General features: G+C 50.2%; 1 protein-coding gene across 11 annotated transcripts in view; it reads right to left on the minus strand.

Annotated features, from left to right (window-relative positions):
* DAB2IP (DAB2 interacting protein) overlaps nucleotides 1–19444 on the minus strand; it is a 203659-nt gene that overhangs the window by 32760 nt on the left and 151455 nt on the right. For 10 of the 11 annotated variants that reach the window (XR_003399580.1, XM_026860151.1, XM_026860155.1 and 7 more), the window contains 3 exons: nucleotides 12138–12291; nucleotides 5912–6010; nucleotides 3171–3725 (listed from right to left, as the gene is read on the minus strand). Coding sequence is in view for 10 of the 11 variants with exons in the window: in XM_026860151.1 (XP_026715952.1) it covers nucleotides 3171–3725; nucleotides 5912–6010; nucleotides 12138–12291 (808 nt within the window). In the remaining variant the exon portion in view is untranslated. Of the gene's footprint in view, nucleotides 1–3170; nucleotides 3726–5911; nucleotides 6011–12137; nucleotides 12292–15644; nucleotides 15650–19444 lie in introns of those variants that run through there. The other variant, XM_026860160.1, reaches the window with a different exon arrangement.

Here is a 19444-nt window from a genome sequence, read left to right on the forward strand (position 1 = left end):
TGTGTATAAGAGACAGGCGCTGCATCGCGCCTCCCCTGCGCCGGAGCTCCTGCGGCGTGGCTCTGGGTGGCCACGTGTACCCAACCGACCGTGCCTCATTAAGGGATTACACCATATTTACAGCAAATCGCGACGGGAAAACAGGGCCCGAAACAGTGCAAGAGCAATTAGCTGCTAACGAGTCTTCATAGATAATCTACCGGACACTTGTTCCCCAGTCCAACTGTAATTGCTGCTTTAGCGTCAGCTACACAGCCAAGATCCACAAAAACCCCTTTATCAGCAAAATAAATTAGTGGTTGCTGATTGCCACGTCTGCACTCTTCAGGGCAGGGAATTGCTCTGGAGAGGTCGTTGGAAAGGCTCCTGGTGAGGCACAAGGACTGGGAACCCACCTCCAGCCCAGGCAAGCTTCAGAAGGTCACACCAGTGCCAGGGAGCGGGGTGCTCGCCGTGCCGGACTGGGCTGCGGTCCTCACCCAGCAGAGGCTGGGACCCAACCCCACTTGCTAAAACTTCCAGCCTCAGCCAGCAGCACGCCAGCTTCCCTGGCACCATGCCTGCCTGGGGGGGCTCCTGGACCATGGGGATCTGTTCTCCTCCCAGGCCCTGAACCCCATCTCAAACCCCACTGTGCCCCACTCGGGGCCATGGGTGTTCTACCTCCCTGCTCAGTGTCGCCTCCGAACAAGCAGGCGTTTGGTGCTGGGTGACAGAACCGTGTCCTCAGCACTAAAACCAGAGGAGTTCAGAGCCAGACCTGCCCGCAGGCACCTGCCTTCCCCAACACATGCAAACACCTACAGAGCCACCTTACTGAAAAAAAAGAAAAATGAAACAAACCGTTTCTCCCGAACGTTACCTGGGAAGAAAGAGGCTGTTGTTTCTGTGCTGAAACTCCAGGGGGGTGCCCCGAGCCCTGCCAAGGCGCCAGCCAGGTGATGCCCACGGAGCGGGAGAGCAAGCTGCGTGGCAACCAGCGCCTGGACTCATCCTGTTCAGTCCTTCTCCCGGGGCAGGCTGGCAGGGGCTGCAACGCCAGCACAGCCTCCCCGTGTCCTGCGGCTGTGTCCCCGCGCTGGGTCGCAGTGCTTAGCCACAGGGCAGCTTTCCCGAGTCATGGCGGGGTGCACCCGTGTCACACAAGCAGGGGTAAGGGGGTGTTTTCCTCTCCCATTGTTTTTTACTTTACTGCTGCTTTTCCCTTTCTCTGCTTGTCCAACTCCTCCACAAAGGATGCACCGCCCGATTCCCATGCTCCAATAACTCCTGTGGCTCTGACAGCTCCCTAAACCCTGTGCTAATGCTGATGGCAGATGACAGGCAGGGAAAGCAGAAGCTCCATTTTAGGGGGAAATTCATCAAGCCTGTTTACTGTTTGCTGTGTCCCTCGTGTAGCGCCTCTGGGATCTCAAGCACTGATGCAGACACATGTCTGGAAACACACTTGCTCTCTCCGGAGCCTCTCCAATACCAACAAGAAGAGGGAAAAGTCAGGAGCAGTCACAACAGCTCTCAGCCACGCCTGCAGATGCCCCATGGTGACTGAGATCAGGGTGACATTGGAAGCCTTTTGCACCAGAACCGTGTAAGCCACGGGCAGGGTCTTTCATGGCAATGTCGTTCCGACAGGAACCCCGGCACTCGGACAGGCAGAGCTGCGGCGAGGGGCAGGACAGGCCCCACCGCGGGGAGGAGCGGTACCAGCAGAACCCAGGGCTCTGCCCAGAAACCACCCGCTGACGGAGCCCCGGCGCGGGGAGCAGGGGGGGGACGCCTACACCGCTCTCCCTGTGTGACCACAGCGCGTCATTTCACACACCATGAACCACAAGCCCCTTCTGTCACCTCTGAGGGCAACACAGCCAAGGGGACCAGGGCTGTCCCTGCGCTCCTGGGGTCTGACACTCCTGCCTGGGATCAGGAAGGCTTTAACTGAGGTATTTTCTCTGTCTCTGCACTAGCAGGCCCACAGCCCTGCAATCCTCTCAGTGAGCTTTGCCTGCCTTGAACTACACCAGGAGGCCAAGCCACATCTCTGTGCGACAGATGGTAACTAAACCTAATCCACGAACCCCGCCACGGTCCCAGGCAGCAGTGGCAGCTGCGGAGGAAGCAGAGCCTTGCGACTGCCCCTCAGGTGAGGAGCTCATGTCTCTTCAGTGCTGCAAAAGCCTTGGAAATATTGCTCTTCCCCAGCTCTCCCCTGTAGAGTTCAGGGAGATATTAACAGAGAAAAACGCAGATGCTTGAACTCCTGCAGTCCTGAGGCTGGCACTGCCCGCCGCGGCTGGGCCATGCCACCTGGGGACGAAGGACGTGACTCCGCTGTGCCGAGTCTCAGCGCTGGCCCGTGCTCTCCGGTGAGGGCACTTCCAGCTCTGCTCACCCTGCCTGTACCCTCACAGATCACCACCAGGAGTAAAACCCACTCTCTGCCTCCTCCTGGCCTGCTTCTTCCCCAGATCTGGCGAGGGATTCCCAACCATGAAGGATGTTCAGACAAAGCTGTCCACAAAAACTAAACTTCTGCCACTCACAAGCTGGCTGGCACCAACCCCACGCTGAGCACTGCCCTGGGGGCAGCCCAGGACCCCACGCTCTCCCGCACCACTGCCCCCCCTCACACCTCCCTTCCAAAAGCATCAGGAAAGGCCCCGAAACTGCGAGCTAATTCAGACACACATGTCTGCAGGCGGACTTTACTCTGAAATTCCCCAGAGGCTGGCTCGCTCCCGTCCAGCTCCTGCCACGCTGGGTGCTCGGCACCGCGGCACGGTGACAGGGAGGGAGCGGGGAACCTGTTGGGCTCCCACAGAACACCCACCACACACGGGCTGCTTCGCTGAAGCCAGCACTGCTTACGTTTCATCCCTGAAAACGGCTTTCTGGCTTATGTTCACATCTGTGCCTGTTTATGAAGTAAGAGCCTGGCCCCTGAGCCTCCGGGAGACAAAAATGACTTGGTTGGGATCTTGTGGTCCCACCACCCTCTTTGCTAATTAAGCAATTTGCACAGCACACGCTACCAACTTGTTTGTAATTAAAGACAAAATTAAGACTGTATTAATGACGGCTAGGCCAAGTGATGTGGTGATTTCCAAAACCCAACACAGGAGTCTGCTCCTGACGGTCTCCGGTGGGCCGGTACGGATGACGAAGGGTCTTACCTTGGCCTTGCCCGTACTCTGCAGGATGTGCACCAGCGCAGACGCCATCTCCTCTTTGTTCTTCACGCTCAGCGAGGGCTCCAGCACCGAGCACAGCACCATGTAATTGTTAGTGATGTACTCAGCAAACTCTTTGTACATCTCCATGGGAAGAATGCTCATACTCTGGTAGCGTGACTTGATGCGGATCATGGGCCCTGGGGACTTGCCCTTACCGGGGTTGGGGCTGACCACTGGGTACCATTTCTCTACAAACTGCCGGCCCGTGACGGAGCTGACGGGGATGTTCACTTGTCCAATGAAATTGGTCTTGTCCTTCTTCTTCTTCTTGTCAGTCTCTTTGTATAAGTGCACCGTAATGTTTTTGAGCGATGGGAGGTTATTAAATTCAAAGTGCTCCCCCCAAAATACATTATCAGTTTTCAATTTACAGGTAGTTCGTGCATAAAGAACGTCATCCAGGCATAATTCACACAAGTACTTCTTCTTAGCTGGCAGGTCCTTGGCTTCAATAATCCATAACTTTAACATATTCTCTACCCTTCTGCTGTTGTCCTGAAAAAAAAAAGATGCAAAGAAAAAAAGGTCAATAAAAATACACAAAGCCTAGCACAACAAAACTGGAGATATGAGTTAATTATTTCGGATGTTCTAAATGAGCAGAGGCTTAATTACATTTTATTTTAAGGAAATACTGGCTCTCAGGAATTTGCATAATAACACTACTTATGTTAATTTTCCAAATATCACCATGCTCTCCATGTCTGTTGGTGCCAATTAATATAAGGAACAAGGCAGATAAAACTCTCCAAATCATAAATGTACCATTTCCCATTCACTGCTAAGAGGGCCTCAGAAGAATCTGAAAGAACCTCACCAAAACACAGAAGCTACGTTACAGGTATCTCACGACCACCTCCTTTTTCAGTACGGCGGAGTACATTTTCTTTAAATGTAACAGAGCAACAATAAAGGGATCTGAACACACACCCAGGGTCACCTCAACCATGGCTGGAACCACCTCTGGCAGGGAAAGAAGCATTTACAAAACCTCATGATATTTATTTTAGGGCAGAAGCCCATAAACACCCAACTAAAACATTGAGAGGAATTATGAGAGACAGAGTGAGTTTCACAGGAGAATCATTACAATTCAGAAATAGATATCTGGCTTGGATATTTTTCAAAGAGTAACGGAGCAAATGATACTGTGGATCTTTAAGAGCTCCCCAGTGATGCTGACCTCATCCTGGAAGGAGACCCAGGGACATTTGTTGCAAGAGTGACTTGAAAGATAAAGCACTCACAGCTGAACCGCCGCTAGGGATTCTGCAGTAACCTGTTTTGTTTGGAAACCCCTCAGTGAAACCGCAACCACGGCTTACTCTGCTCGGCCTAGGAGTCTGGGCAGGAACATTTCTGCTGGAAGCCCACAATGGGGTACTGTAGGGTCAGGAAGTACACACAGGAACTATACAAGAACACTGAATTCCTGACAGAAATATCAAGTCAGATACTGAGAGTTTATTGTCTGTGAACTCAAACAAAGATGGAAAGTTAGCCATCAGTTAATGGCATGTTTTGAGAAGAGGGCACACTTCCAAATGAATTTCCACTGACCACTGCATCTCAACGGCAGTGACATGCCCAGCTCCAACTCAATTCCCGGGACTTTTCTCGTGGTAAGTGTGACCACACAAACCTTACACAGCTCTTTCAGACCATTGTTACCAGGATACTGCGCTCGGAAAGCACCGGAGTCCCTGAACTCCACATACAGGAACATGCTGCTAGAGGCTGAAGTCCGCCTCTCCCCCCCACTGCTCCTGTTCTGACACTGAAGGAAATCTTTTATCCTGACGTTTGGCACTGTGCTGGGAACAATAAACTCCAACACAGAGGGCTTCTGCAACCCGCCAAGCCTGGACCTAACTTGTATGCGCAGTTCTGTGTCTCTGATGCTGGGAATGAATTCACAGGATCCCATCATTTCTGTCTTCTCTGATCAGCAGAAAAAGACTTGTTGATTGAGCTCATCAGTTGTGAAATCCTGAAGCTGATTAGTCCTGATCAATCTTTGTTAACTAACTCCAGTGTAGTGAGGAAGGAAGCAGCTGCAGATTTTATTTTAGGATGTGCTTAGTCTTTGTGGGCCATAAAACCATATATTGGGTGTCCCCGTGTTTTAGTGAAGAGAAGCATTTGTTTCTGTAGACCCCAGAGGGGATGACTTTGTCACCTCAACCAACTGGAGAAGGGCAAGCTACGTTCCAGTATCGAACCAGAGAACTTGCTGCAATGGGCATCCGAGTTTCTCCATCACTAAAGCAGACACTGTAGGTACTACCAGAGTCAGAAAGTGCAATATGCGAATTCTTCAGACTATTTGGTCTTGTAACTCTGCTGGCAGCTACCTGACATGTGTCCCAGAGCTTTCGGGAGGTGGAAAGTCCTACGTAAGTGGCAAGTCTCATCAGTAACAGAGCAAGATTGAAGATTCTTCAGGTCTGATCAATTTTTAGCAACAGCTAAGCAGCATGTGCTGAGAAAAGAGGGTAGAAATAATTGGCACTTGCCTGTAAATATGATTGTGGAAGAAAGCAATATGGAAAAAGGCTGACCCACACTTACACTTACTCACTAAAATGACAATACGTCCCCTGCTGCTACGATGCACTGGGCTATAAAATGTAATAACGAGGAACTGAACTATAACAGAGGCAATTCCTCAAAGCCACTACCTTATTTGGGTGCACGGCACGCCGCAGGTTTTCCATCCATTTATCTCGCTCTGCTGCAGAACGACACGAGAAGCACTTACTTCCTGATGAAGTCGTCACCTACAGGGAAAGGAACAGGATTATGTCTTGACCAGCACACTGCAGACTGTGATGTGGGGGGAGAGGGGGAGTTAGGAAAGATGCTAGTGAATTTTTTTTTTTTTAAGTAAACAGCTTTACCCAAGCATGAAGCAACAGCCCCTAAGGCTAGAGGAAAAACAGGGCAACTCTCTATGTCACAGAAATAATCATGGAAGCAAATTCCAATTACTTCTCCCCTTCCACAGCAGAAAACACTAAATAATGGGCCCCATGCATGCGACGATTTAAACCACCAAGTTCCACAACTGAGAGAGTGCAAATCCTTAGGTGAAGTAAAGATAAATTGCAACCACTTGGCATTCCTCCAGATTCAGCCCAAAGCCTGTGATAGTAACAACCCATTCCTTGTTTTCAGCAGAGCGTCAGGCCTGGAAAGGCTGGATTCCTACCTTTCCCCTTGGTGTCCTGTTGCTGCTGCAGCCCATGCTGTGGAGAACACGGGACAGGTACAGCCAGCCCACTGCTGGCAGCAGTACGAGCAGCAGCCCTCCCCCAGGCAGGGGCACTCCCGAGCTCACAGCCCCCAGTCGGGGAGCACCAGGTCGGGGCTCTGGGCCTGGAGATGGCGGGTGAAGTGTTGCTGAGCCCTCTGGGCACCTCTCATGCTTCCCGCATCGCTCCAAGAGATATTTCTGCTGCACTGGTGTGACACTCTCTGGCCACGGGGATTTCGTAGCCAGGTCTGAAGCAGCATGCTCGCAGCAGTGACGTTTCCAGTGGTGCAAATGCCCCTCGTTCGTTATCGCATCCCTGCTACCACACGGAAACTCAACCCTGCTGAGAGCCCTCTGAAGCAACCACTGCCCGGCGGCCCCAGGACGACGGGCACCCAACACTTCTTCCTATCCATCACACCAAGGTCCTTGGCATCGTTACTGAGCCAAGGTCTGAAAGGCCAGTAGTTCTCTGCACCTTCTCACACACCTCATATTAGCAGGCACAGCAGTATGACGTTTTCAGCTTCCTTTCACACTTCAGGGTACTTCCAGCTTCTCCAAAGTTTCCCATCACAAATCTGGCCTGCTCCATCTCCTATTTGCTGCTGCACACGCTCATGTGAACCTCCGTCCCTGAACCTTCACAAACTGACTTCTGGTGGCACAACAGCTGCATCGCTTGCAAGACCACGTCCACACGCGATGCCTATGCCTTGCTCTGCCAGAGCATATGGCAGTTTTGCATCTTGAGCCTTTGCTCAGTGAGAGTTCCTGCAGCGGCGTTCAAGCCGAGCATGGCCATACACCTGGCTGGTGATGACACCTAAAGAGAAGCAACGCACAGCTGCACTACTGCTGACATGGTGCTGTACTGTCTTAACACCAAATTACAACTACAAAGATCCCAGAAGCACCACTGAGCAACAGCTGCTCGATCAATGTGAATTTCTAGGGCTTCAAAACCATTCTTCAGACAAGAATCTAACAATGCAGACCTTGAGCCCTGTCTTACTTGGCCCATCTAATTCAGCTGTGAAAGACTCAAATCATACATGCCCAAGTCCAAAACATCAAAATCCTGACACTCCTGGTAGAGCCACCCTGCCCTGGAGGTGTTACGGCCGCGTTTCTGTACGCCACAGCAGGAAAAACCCTCCCACTGACACTCTAAGGTCCACAAAATTCAGTCCCCACTGACTGCTTAGAAATCAGTTAATAAAGATGGACTAAGTCAAATACAGCTTTCAGTAAACTACACCATCAGTCCGTTGCCTCAAAGGCCATTTCTCATCTAGCTTTTTGGTTAGCTCTTTTGTTTTGATAGCAGTTTGGTATACAAATGCATTTGGAACCAATGTTCTCAGACCCAGAGAATTTGGTAGGAAACTTGGAAGCTCTTCCATGAAAGAGAATTATGACTTCTTTGATTGCTGTTGAAAGATGCTCTCTGAAAGCCAAGTTCTCCTCGGTGACACACATGGACCCCACAGCTGCCTAGAAGATTCATATCCAAATAAATAAGCATGCAATTTAGCTGTCCTTCTACTGAATCTGTTAACTGTCAGGTTTTCACCAGCTATCTGTTAGGCTGAATATCTAATGTATTTTCTTGCCACATTTAAGTCAACATATTATCATTGAGTTATCACGGTAAAATTTATGATTCAATTCCAAAACAATTACCGATTAACTAATCACTCAAAACCTAAAGAAACTGTAACTGTCATACTTAAGAGAGAGAAGGGGAAAATCCTCATGTGTCAGATATGAAGCCCTTGTGATCTGATGGGAGTTGAAGGTCATAGCTACCATGTGTGACCAAAAATGTAATTTTCCCCTGATCTGCAATAACATCCCAGCTTTGAGCTCTGACCTAAACGTCATATGGCATTAATGATCTTCATGAGTATTAATTATCTTGATAAAGAGAGTATTCTGGTCTTATCAGGTCTTATGGATATGTTAGTATACTATTAATGTACAGGATAAACTCAACTAATAAAATTCATCAATTTCTAAAACGTTACTTATTCGCATTCATTATCCCCAGTCCTCGGATGGGTGATCTCTTAAATCAGACAAAATCTTGTCATTTTAAGAATGTCTTCGGTCCAGCACAGGTTCCTCAAAGTACACTTGAAGGAATCTCACTGGAGTAACAACAGAGAAGGCATCTGAGGTACTGAAGCTGCTTTACTGAAAGTCGTCCAAAGATTTTACGAGGAAAAGCCGAGGCTCAGGCTGGTAAATACCCCCAGAACCAAGTGCAGGGGGCAAACCAGCGCTGCCTGGGCCAGCCCCACAGACCCGTGACGACTGCTCGGGGTGTCTGAAGGGCCACGCGAGCAACAGCGAGCATTTGCACAGCTGGATTAAATTTAGCAGTGCTACATTTAGCTCCACTGAATTCTTCCTTGCTCAGGCAAGGCCAGGAGGAGGTGACATGGTTTCAGTTGTACTGGAGCAACTACAGTTTTTCTTTCCCCTGCTCCGCATCCCTCAGCTACGTCCTGCCAACAGGCCAGACACGAGCTGTGTGACAGGACGAGACTCCGGTCTGTCAAGAGGGTACAGAACCCTTCAGTCCTGACACCCCTGCCCGGCCGGAGGCACCTGGAGCCCACAAACAGCAGAGCCAGGAACAGGCGCTGGGGGTCTGGATGCTGAGTCTCCGTTACTGGACTAAGATGCCCACTGTATATTCAGCACACGCAGCATATGCTGTGGCACTAGATGATTATGCTGACTGGGAAGTCTCATAAGGAGAAAGAAGATGATGTTGAGTAACTTTTTTTAAAAAAATCAATGAAGAAAACAAGTAAATACCGACTGCCAAGTACTCAGCAAGACAGAAAAAAGGCAAGTTTCACGGAACTAAATAAGCAGAAAAAGCCAAATGCAGCATTTGGAAAAGCAGTGCATTACTGCTGACTCTCCTCACCCCCGGCAGAGCCCAGCTGAGGGGGAGCAGAGCTGAGCAGCCAGCCTCGGCACGTCTTAATGCAGGTCGGTCGAGCTAAAGGAGAGAACCAATTGCACCTTCACACAGCTAGCTGCCTCCAAACGAGCCGCTTGGTTTTCTTCCACTGCAGATGGCTTTGGCACCTCTCGCTTTTGTCTCCGTTCGGGTGTGCTGCCAGTTCCCTCTCTGAACCTGCCCTCTTCAGCGCGACTCCATCTGCAGCCATGTCAGATCCTGCCATCTTGTTCCCCGAGCCACGAGGCTGCTGCAGCTCGGGGGAGGATGGCCCGTGGCACGCCGTACCTTGCACAAGTGGTCACGAACAGACCCCAGGCCGTGGCAATGGAAGCTGCTTCCTAGGCACTGACCATTGCCCGACCAGCCCACCGCAAGGAGAAGGCAGTTAAGGCGGCTGGCACTGCCCAGCAGCAGCAACGCTTCGCTTCTCCATTTGTGATAGCAAACTCGGCCGTTCCTGACAGATCTCTCGAGAGAACAGATCCACAACAGCCTCAAAGTGCAGGGACAAGGTGGCATCACCAACCGGCAGCACCTTCCCAATCCACTCTGCAGAAAATATCTTGGTTTCCCTTGTCTCTGTGACTCTGGCAGGCCCTTCTCACGCGACATTTCTTGGGCAGGGCTCCTTTTCCAGGACCCCAGCTGAGCTTCTCCCTCTTCAGTGTTCCCACATCCAGCAGCGTGATGGCTCTTGGCCATCGGCTTGTTTTCCCTTCAGCCTTGTGCAGATTTCAAGCAGAGCCTTCCCAGTTCCAGCCCACATGAACCACCACAGGTTTTACTGCTCTTTGCTGAGCTTCCACTAAAGGGCAGCAGCAGTCTTTGCCAAGTCCTGCCTGCACTTTGAGATAAAGCAACGCTGAAGAACTCAGGATCACCGGCCACGGCCGGGACCCTCAGGACATAACGATGACCGAAGGCAACAGTCGAGCACTGAGGAGGAGATGCTCGTGTGGTTTTGTCTCAGCTGCATGTGCCGATGCAGGAGGGGGTGCAGAGGCCCAGCAGCAGCCGCCCAGCCCGTCCCAGCCCAGGGCCCAGGCTCGTCCCTCCAGCCCTGCGCTGCCTGGAGGCAACGCTGACCCTCTGCTCCATCAGCGGTACCCAAGCGCATGGCGGATTGTGATCGCTGGCCGCTACCCACCAGGGATGCTGGGAGACCTGCAAACTCCTTCAGTGCTGACCTCACTCGGAATTTGGAAGAGGCTCTCCGGAGGTACAAGACGCTAACACAAGATGCCATTTAGCTCTCACCTCAGTCCTTCCCGCTGGAGCTTGCTGATGAGTAACTGTCAGCTACAAATCAATGTCCCTTTTGTTTTCTGGCATTCTTCCTTTCCTCTGCAGGATTTGCAGAACAGCAATTAACATGTTCTTTTTTCCTGTATGACTCTTCTTTATCCAACTCACTTAAAAATAAAATTTTCTTCCTCCTTGCAAGTGCATGACTTGTGTAATTTCCCTCTCAGTCAACTTTCTACAAGTACTGTTCATATCCCTTCCTCTGCTCTTGTGCGCTGAACAGAATTGGTAAACAACTCTTATATTATGGATGTCACATCTATTTTCCATCTAGCTTCATTTTATCTTTCTTGAGTGAAATGTAATAGAGGCCATATAATTTACAAAACTGTTCTCCTCCTGACCTGCTGCACTTGCTCAATTCTACAGAGAATGAACAGCACTGGAAAATTTATACCTCAGCCCACTTCAGAGTTTATGTTTGGGGCTATTTTTCGTACGACTGTTTTTGTGTTACCTGCTTGTATTTTAAGAAACAGATCTTTTAACTTATTTCTTTCAAAGAGTGCTAATTTCAGCAAGGAAAACAACTCCATCTCTCTAGTCTGACTCCTCCTGGACACTGCCAAGGCTGTTTTCACCTAGCACTGCCCACCCAAGGAAAGCCCCTACAGTACAGTCCAAGCATGGATACACCGTTTAGTACAAACAGGTTATGTTCTCTGCGCAGAAACACAAGCATTGACCATCTTATTACAGAAAGAAAACCATTTCCCAGTTCTACATCCAGCCACTGCCATAAGCAATAACACTTTGCCATCCATGATGTAGGACAAACGATTCCCCAGACATACTACATTAAATTATCCAACTACAGACTGGTTTGTACGTGTCTTGCTCCCTCCCGCTAGTACAGACCTAACCACATGCCACAACAGATGTTAAAAAAAAATATTCAAATACTTACGGATTTTTCTATTTACATGAACAAGTGAAGCTTCAGTTTTCTAGACAAAGTCCTCAAGACTCCCACTGACAACAGTAGGCTAACTTTGTGACCATGTATAATGTCTCTGTGAACACTGAGTAGGGATTAGCACTTTCTGCTATCTGTATGAACATAAACTCCAAATTTATGCTCTGCTAACACACAGCCTTAAGTAGTTCAGCACCTGTGCCAGTAGCAAGCTCTGCTGCAACAACGATTACAAGACAAAGAGCTCATTGCTCTGATTCTGTAGATACGATCCTCCTTGGAAAGATGGGAGTAATTTTCTGCCTATGAAATGGTCTCTGTGTAGCAATTCAGAGCAGAAATGTTTCATAAGAGCAAGTGCCCATGATGCAAGCCCACACCTGGCTCCCCAGGCAGCCCCATCACACATCAGGAACCGTCCCCAGGACAGACAGAAAGGCTTCTTACCTCAAAGCAATAGTCTTGTCCCAGGATGCTACTGTGGACTGGCTTGATGACCACTTCTTCCTCCATACTGAGATCCAGAGCCTCAACAGCACTACTGGGACTGAGCAAAGACTCGTGGGAGCGTGATTCTTTCAGCCTCGGCATTAGATGGGATCTAGAGGAAAAATTTAACGGTATCAGTGGATGCCTTCTTTCCCAGAGAAATTATTTAGTACATCTGTTAGCAACAACTGCAGAATATTCCTGGGAATTTTTTGCCATGAGATAACCACGGGCCCAGAATAGCAGGGATTGCTACATTGTCCCATTTATAATTTGGTGAGCAGGTTCTATTACAGGCTGTATATTCAGTGAAAACATTTTTCCAAACTCCGATGCAGTCAGAAGCACATTACCAGAGGTTTGTAAACTGCAGGTCTCTGCAGAGCTGAGAAGGTTTTTTTTTAAATGGCCATCCCACCTGCTGCGTGAGACCTTCCAGGTGTGTCGTGGTTCCAGTGGATCAGGGAGACCAGGTGGCCCCAGCTACCCTGCTCCTCAGTCCAGCACCTGGGTCTGCAGCGCCCGGTGCTGAGCTCGGGGGGGTGCTGAGCTCCGACTGCCAGCACAGGGCTGGGTTTGCATGCACGTAGCAGATTGCATTAGCATCCTACTTCATTTCAGGCTGCTTCACAGCACCCAGACCCTACTGACAGAAGGAAGTTACCTGCAACTGGGGAGGAATTAATGCCAGATCCTTCTAAAACCCCAGACCTGTGTTTGCTCACTGCACACCAAGCGTGCCCAGGGAGCAGCTCGTGTTGCCAGGGCAGATGCATCCCTGTGTGCATGTGCCCTTGTCCCCACCAAAATGCACACATCTGTCTCATGGACCCTGTACCCTTCTCCCCACCAAAATGCACACATCTGTCTCATGGACTCTGTACCCTTCTCCCCACCAAAATGCACACAGTCTGTCCCACTGACGCAGCCGCTGTCTGGATCCACACTCCATAACCAACAACCCGAGGGCTTGTGCCCTCCCTCCGGTTGTTACACACATCCCCGGGATGGGATAGTGTGGAAAATAAGGCCATGATAGTCCTATCGATTGATCTAAATGCTCTGGAGTCCCACTGGCAGCATTTAGCAGCAGGGAGCCCACAGACAGCAAGCAGCACACCGCTTCTGAGACAGCCAATACAATCAATGGTGCAGTAACTCTTAAAGCAAAACCAGAGAGCTCAAGGGAAAAAAAAAAAAAAAAAAAAAAAAGATAGCTAGGTACTCCCAGGGAGAACACAGCAAAACCATGAAGTGGCAAGGGAAAAAAATAACTTGAGAGCAAATGGAGCAGTTGCCTTCTGTGTAGCACCATGTAAAATGCTCCTACAGCAGGCAGCTCACACGCGCTCTGTTCCCACTAACTCTGACATTTAAAGACTTTAGGGTCTTCTAAAGAGACCACATGCCCCTCTGTCTGCAAAGAGAGTACGATGCCTCCTTCAAAGGCACAGAAGGACAGAAATAAGAGGAGTTTGAGATATTCTCAGCATGGTATTTTATGAGCCAAACAACAATGCTTCCAGTGTATCTCAGATTGCTTTGTGTGTGCTGAGTTTTGCCATTCTCTAGGAGAAAGCTGACCAAAACACAGAGAAATGTCAATAGTGCATGCAAAATTCATAGCTTCCAGTGAATCACACGCCAAGCTGGATCTAGAAAACAGCCAAAGGAGATTCTCAGATAAAGAGCAGCAGCAGATAAACAGGTGCTTTTCTAGATTTGCCATTAAGATTCCTGCCATGGATGAACGCCCAGGTGAACGCTCGGCCGCAGCTGGGTTCTCCAGCTGAGCATGATAAATGGAGGGCTCTGAAAGCTGGGAGCCCCCCCCCCTCACCAGCAGCACCCCCCCGATAACCAGCCTGGGGACCTGGTGCCGCCCGCGGGCTCAGCGACACCTCCCTGCATCTCCGTTAGCCAGGGCTGGCGGTGGTGGTACCTGCTAAGGCTTCTGCAGAAAAACAGACGATGACACCACAAGCTTTTCTTAGGGGACAACGACCAGCCCTCAAATGTTAAAAGCCCTGGGTGAGCACAGCCCTGGGCTGGATCAGAAGCAGTGGCTTTGTACCAGAAGGCTTCTATCCCATTAGCGATTCTCTAAACTGCCCACTCACCCCGTATCTCTATGGTGAATAAATTGATCTTTAGGAACTGAGCACAGTCATTTCCCAGTACTTTGTGGCAATTTTACACTATTTTCACAGAAAAGGGTCCGTATCCTTTTCCTCTGAATGATACTGTAAATTAACTCTAATACAGGCAGACAGATCAAGTTACCTCTGGATGCTGAGTGCAGAACTAATATCCAGCAGCTCAAGAACTGACAATACAGACTGCTCACCAAGCCCCCATAAGCCCAGAATCAAGGCATTTACGGTAAATCTCATTTCTGTATTTTACAGATGAAATTACAAAAGGTAAGTAGCCAAGCTGAGACTTGCATTCTTGTGTGGACAAATAGAAATATTGATAATCCAAACCCACAACTCGGGAACTACATACTGCAACGCACGCAAGTACATCACCGAGCCGGACTGCTTCACGCTGGCCTAAGAATTTTTGTTAAAATTAAAACAAAACAAGTCTATTTTTCATTTAAAACTACTGCAGCTGCAAGGCCACGGGTGGGAGTGCAGATGTGCAATACTCAGAATTACCAAGGGAGAGTTTCTCAGGACATATTATGTTCTCACCAGATTCAGCAAATGCATATTTATATCCCTCCATACTCTGCCGTATGCCTCTGGGAATCCTAAAATTAACGGGATTTTTCTTAGGCAGGAGGTTATTTGTCAGATTCTTGCCTCGGCAGGACCTGCTCCCATGATGTCTTTTACTCCTGAATGGCCGCTCAGATCCAACCCAGGTCAGAAACAGAAACATTTTTCACCAGATGCTGCACTGTACGCAGGGAGCGCTGCAGGTCTCAAACCAGCCCTAAAAGGCCCAGCATCTGCCTGTGTATCACGAGCTAAGTGGGGAGATGTCATTAATTAGAGACTCTCATCTGAAATCTCAGCGGAAGGGATGAGAGAGCTCCGTGCCAGGGCTGGCGGAGCAGGATGAGTGCTGCCTGTGCACAGCCTCCTCCTGGGGCGACTGGCCCCATCCCTCCCCAGCACCCCCGAGCTGGCCCCAGCCTTAACCCACAGCAGCCTGGCACAGTCCAGGGGGGGCTGCAAACACCCCGGAGTGCAAGAAGGGCTGTACGCCACCAGTCTTCAAATGACACGCGGTCCTGTCATTTCAATACCTCGTTCTAGAGGAGAGAACACTTCTCATGTCCTTTGGTAGGTGAAATGACATTTGCAGCAGGAGTCCATTTACTGGAAGATGTTTGCAAGAGCCTCTCGAAGCTCCCACAGGCTTCCCTTTGTGTTAGCAGTAAGAGAAAGATCCTGCCAAGGCCACAAGCTGCTTCCCTGACCCAGAGGGTGAGGGTCTTCGTACTGGAAGGACCCCTCAGTGTTGCCCCTGTTTGGGCGTGTGTGTGACAGTGAAGCCCTCGGAGTGAGAGGGCTCTGTCTGCACTGCATCAGGCCATGGCAGACCTGGAGGGCTTCATCCAAAGACAAGTTTACTGGGCAAGGACTGTCAAGTGCTAAAAAAACCCCAACCAACAAATCCACTAGCTGATGAAGAAGTGCAGAAATACTAAGCACAGAACGTGATGGCCGGATTCACCCTGGAACGGGGCACCGCTGCGGCTGTGCTGGCGTGCCCCAGCTGCTGGGACACTCGGCTCAGCTCCCTCCAGCTGAGCCCCGAGATTCAGCACCCGCAGCCAGGATTTCATCTCGGAGACACAGGCAGGTTTCTATCCTAACAACCTGATGTCCCCACAGGAGTGTGACTACACATCAGTGCCCCTGGGGCAGCAGTGAAAGGAGCAGCAGCCAGGTACTTCCCCCGAGTGAGGGCAGGGAGCAGCATCCACGGCAACAGAGACCAGAGTCCCTGTCAACTCCTGCTCTTCCTCAGCCATCCAGCATCCTAACAGGCAAACTCACCCGGAACATCCGTCGCTTACTGTGTACATACACTTCCAAGATGACGGCGGTACTTCGTTCAAATTCATCTCTCCACCATCGCTTTTCAGAACGCTGCCTGTGGGGCCATCCAGTCTCTTGCTGTAATAACTCGCTGTGTATTCCAGGTCCCGTCCCAGCTTACATGAGCTGATCAAATTCTGTTCCTACACCTTTGTTTTAATACAGTGGGAACGGCCAGCTGCCCGGAGACATCTCACAGCAGGAAACCCTCTTTCCAAACAGCACATTCAGTTCTTTTAGCCATGGGCCTTATTCTAATCCCCTTTTACTTGCCTAAAGTTCAGTTGAAATGAAGGGGGGTGGAATCTCATAAAAGACCACATTAGTTCTAAAGAGAAATAACATTACTGCTACCGGCACTGACCTGGAGAGTCCTACAGAGAGGCAGCCAGTCTCTGGTTATTAAAGAAAGAGCTTTACTGCCCAAGAGCAATGAGAGAGGATTGTTGTTCTAAATAATGAAAGTCATAAAACATTACCATGTGAAGGATGCTATGCCCCTCTGTCCGCTTCCCTCACAGGCAGCCACAATTAGGGATGTCAAGTATTATCAGGCTGTGACAGCACACCTCATCGGAGCAGGACCTTGTGGGCTGCAGCGAAGACTTTGTGGACACAGAGAAACAAGCATGGAGGGACAATCCGTTCCCTCCTCAACAAAATTCAAGGCTGGATTTTGAGCAACGGAGGCAGCAACTGTCCGTCTGCAGCAGCGGCACCATGCACGCAGCAGCTCCGCAGAGGGACTGGAGGGGCTGCCCGGGAGTCCAGGCTCAGTGTTCTTTCAAGAACAAAGATGCTCTGCCGAGGCTCCAAGGAAGGAAGAAATGTAGGGCCTGTCTACACAGAATTATTCTGGAATGGATCTTGTGTGTTTAAACTCATACACTCTTATTCCAGAATTGCTTTCTTGTGAAGACAAGCCCTCAAAGGGGCAACCCCATGGGTTTTCATTTCAGGAGCTCACCTGCCTGAAACTACCCAGCTGCTGCTTCTGAGGTTTTATGATGTGGACTTTCCTGGTATTTTTGAGAGACAGAAACGAAGAGGGAACCTGGCTGGGTAGCTGCAGAGGGATGGAGCAGACACAAAATGTAACACTGAAAATGGGGAAAAAAATAAAGAGCCTTTCTTAAATCTCCTACTGTTCCACTCTGAGAGCACAAGCAGATAGAGAAAATCTGAAGCAAGTCCAGGCATTAAGCTGAAGATGTCCCATTAACACCAGCTGGAGAGTCGGCCTTTGCGACACGAACGCCTCCCCACTGACAGAGGGACCTGATCTCCTGAATTACAGGTTTGACTCTGCAACACATCTCCTGGTTAGGAAGCACTCCCTGCACACAGTTTTTCAAGGGCTGACAGTCCTTTGCTGTGGCCAGCTGGGAAGAGGGTCTTTAGGGCAGTCCTTACCCTCTTTCCAGCACATGTCTGCTGCAGGGGGTCCTACACGCGCAAACGCAGTGGAACAGACCGTGAGATCCACGTGCAGCATAGACAGAATTTAAATCTGTCTCCAGCCTGGGGATTAGGTTTTGTTATGACCGAGAACAAAGCAGACAACTCCACCAAATTGATTTGCAACATCAGATGGGAGAAGGATTTGAGCAGTCGCAGATGGGAGCGAACCACAGGCCATCCTCTGCCAGCTTCACGGGGGGCAGCAGAATCGGGTGCCGGGGAGCTCCGCCATGCGCGGGCCGTCCCACCTGGGGCTCCCAGTTACAAACCGGGACACGCTGGCTGCAGAGCCCACACTGGCCCGATGGCTGCATTTCTTTCCACGGTAGATGCAAACCAGGCTCCCCTACACAGCAAGTCTCCCCCAAGGGCTCTCCTTGCCTCGCTTAGCAGTGTCTGTGTCACCCCCCTGCCTGGTGCTGACTTCCCGCTAACCCCTGACCACTGCTGGGACTTCTCAGCCGTTCCTCCTCGACGTCTCATCCTGCCTCAATTTAACAAATAAACACGAAAGTGATGTTATGGGAATAACCAACAACAGCAGCACAAGAGAACTTGCACGCTTCCAGAAGATGGTTTTTTGTTTTTTTTTTTTTCCCCTGTAGGACAGGACGCGTGGATGAAGTCTCAGCATGCACCATATCCTTCTCCGTGCTCTGCTATCCTGAACTCTCTCCCGCAGATTTCTGAAGGCCGGTGGCTGATCTCTGCCCTGGCAGTGCCGGGGGGGTGAAGCGGAGGTGGGTGCGCTGCAGCCTTTGGGGCTCTCCGGGCAGCAGGGTGCTGGGAACTCAGCGCGCTCACGAGGGGAAGCTGCTGTCACATGTTACCTCACTAACGCAACACCTTCGCTGAGCAACACAAAGGACATGTAATTAAACTTATTAATGCCTGCCCTTGTTTTTAGACTGTTCTCAGTTTTAACCGACAGCAGAATTAATTACGTTCAAAAGGACTCTGTCAGCTCATACCAGATTCCAAATGTTGTTTTTGCCAGAGCGAACCTGAAGGATGATTTTAACCTGTGACATTCACCGAGTGTGGGCATTTGTTTGTTTAACAACGTGCCACTGCAAAGTTTGTCAGTGACAACCTGAAAGTCCAGCACGGCACAACCAGCAAGGGCACTGACCGCGTCTGTAATGCTCGAGATGAGAGAAACTGCAAAACCAAGCGAAATGCATCAAGGACAAGAAGCAAAAAGTGATCAGAAACGTACTCGAGTTTCAGTAATCAAACATGCTGCCAAGAAGCCAAGGAAGCAACTTGCCCCCTCTCTGCCAAAAGCAGGATGGCACCAGTGTCTCGCTTTTAACAGAAATGGGCAATTTATATTAAAAAATTACCTTTTCTTATCACACCAGCCTAAACCAGCACAAACAGACACCCGACGCGGTCACGGGGCCACCGCTCCCATCTGAGCTCAGACCCCGGCGCGGCCCTGGGGACTAGTCACTCTCACAGCACCCCTCTCCGGGGCAAGCAGGGATCGTAGGGCCCCCCCCAAACCACCGGGGGAACCGTCGAGGAGGCACAAGCAAAACCAGCACCGAGAGCTGCTGTTACCGTGACCCGGAGCCCCCCGCTACGCGCCACCACCTGAAACACGGGGGCTCCCCGGCTGCACCGGAGACTCACGAGTTTCCACGGTGGAAGGAGGGTGGGGATACAGGTTTTGATTTTTATCGCTGGGATTTTGCTTAAGTCTGGAGGCAGAATCTGGACGAGAAAGAAAAAAAAAAAAAA

The sequence above is a fragment of the Athene cunicularia genome (genome assembly GCF_003259725.1).
Source record: "Athene cunicularia isolate RWA chromosome 17 unlocalized genomic scaffold, athCun1 chr17_part1, whole genome shotgun sequence".
Classification (NCBI taxonomy): Eukaryota; Metazoa; Chordata; class Aves; order Strigiformes; family Strigidae; genus Athene; species Athene cunicularia.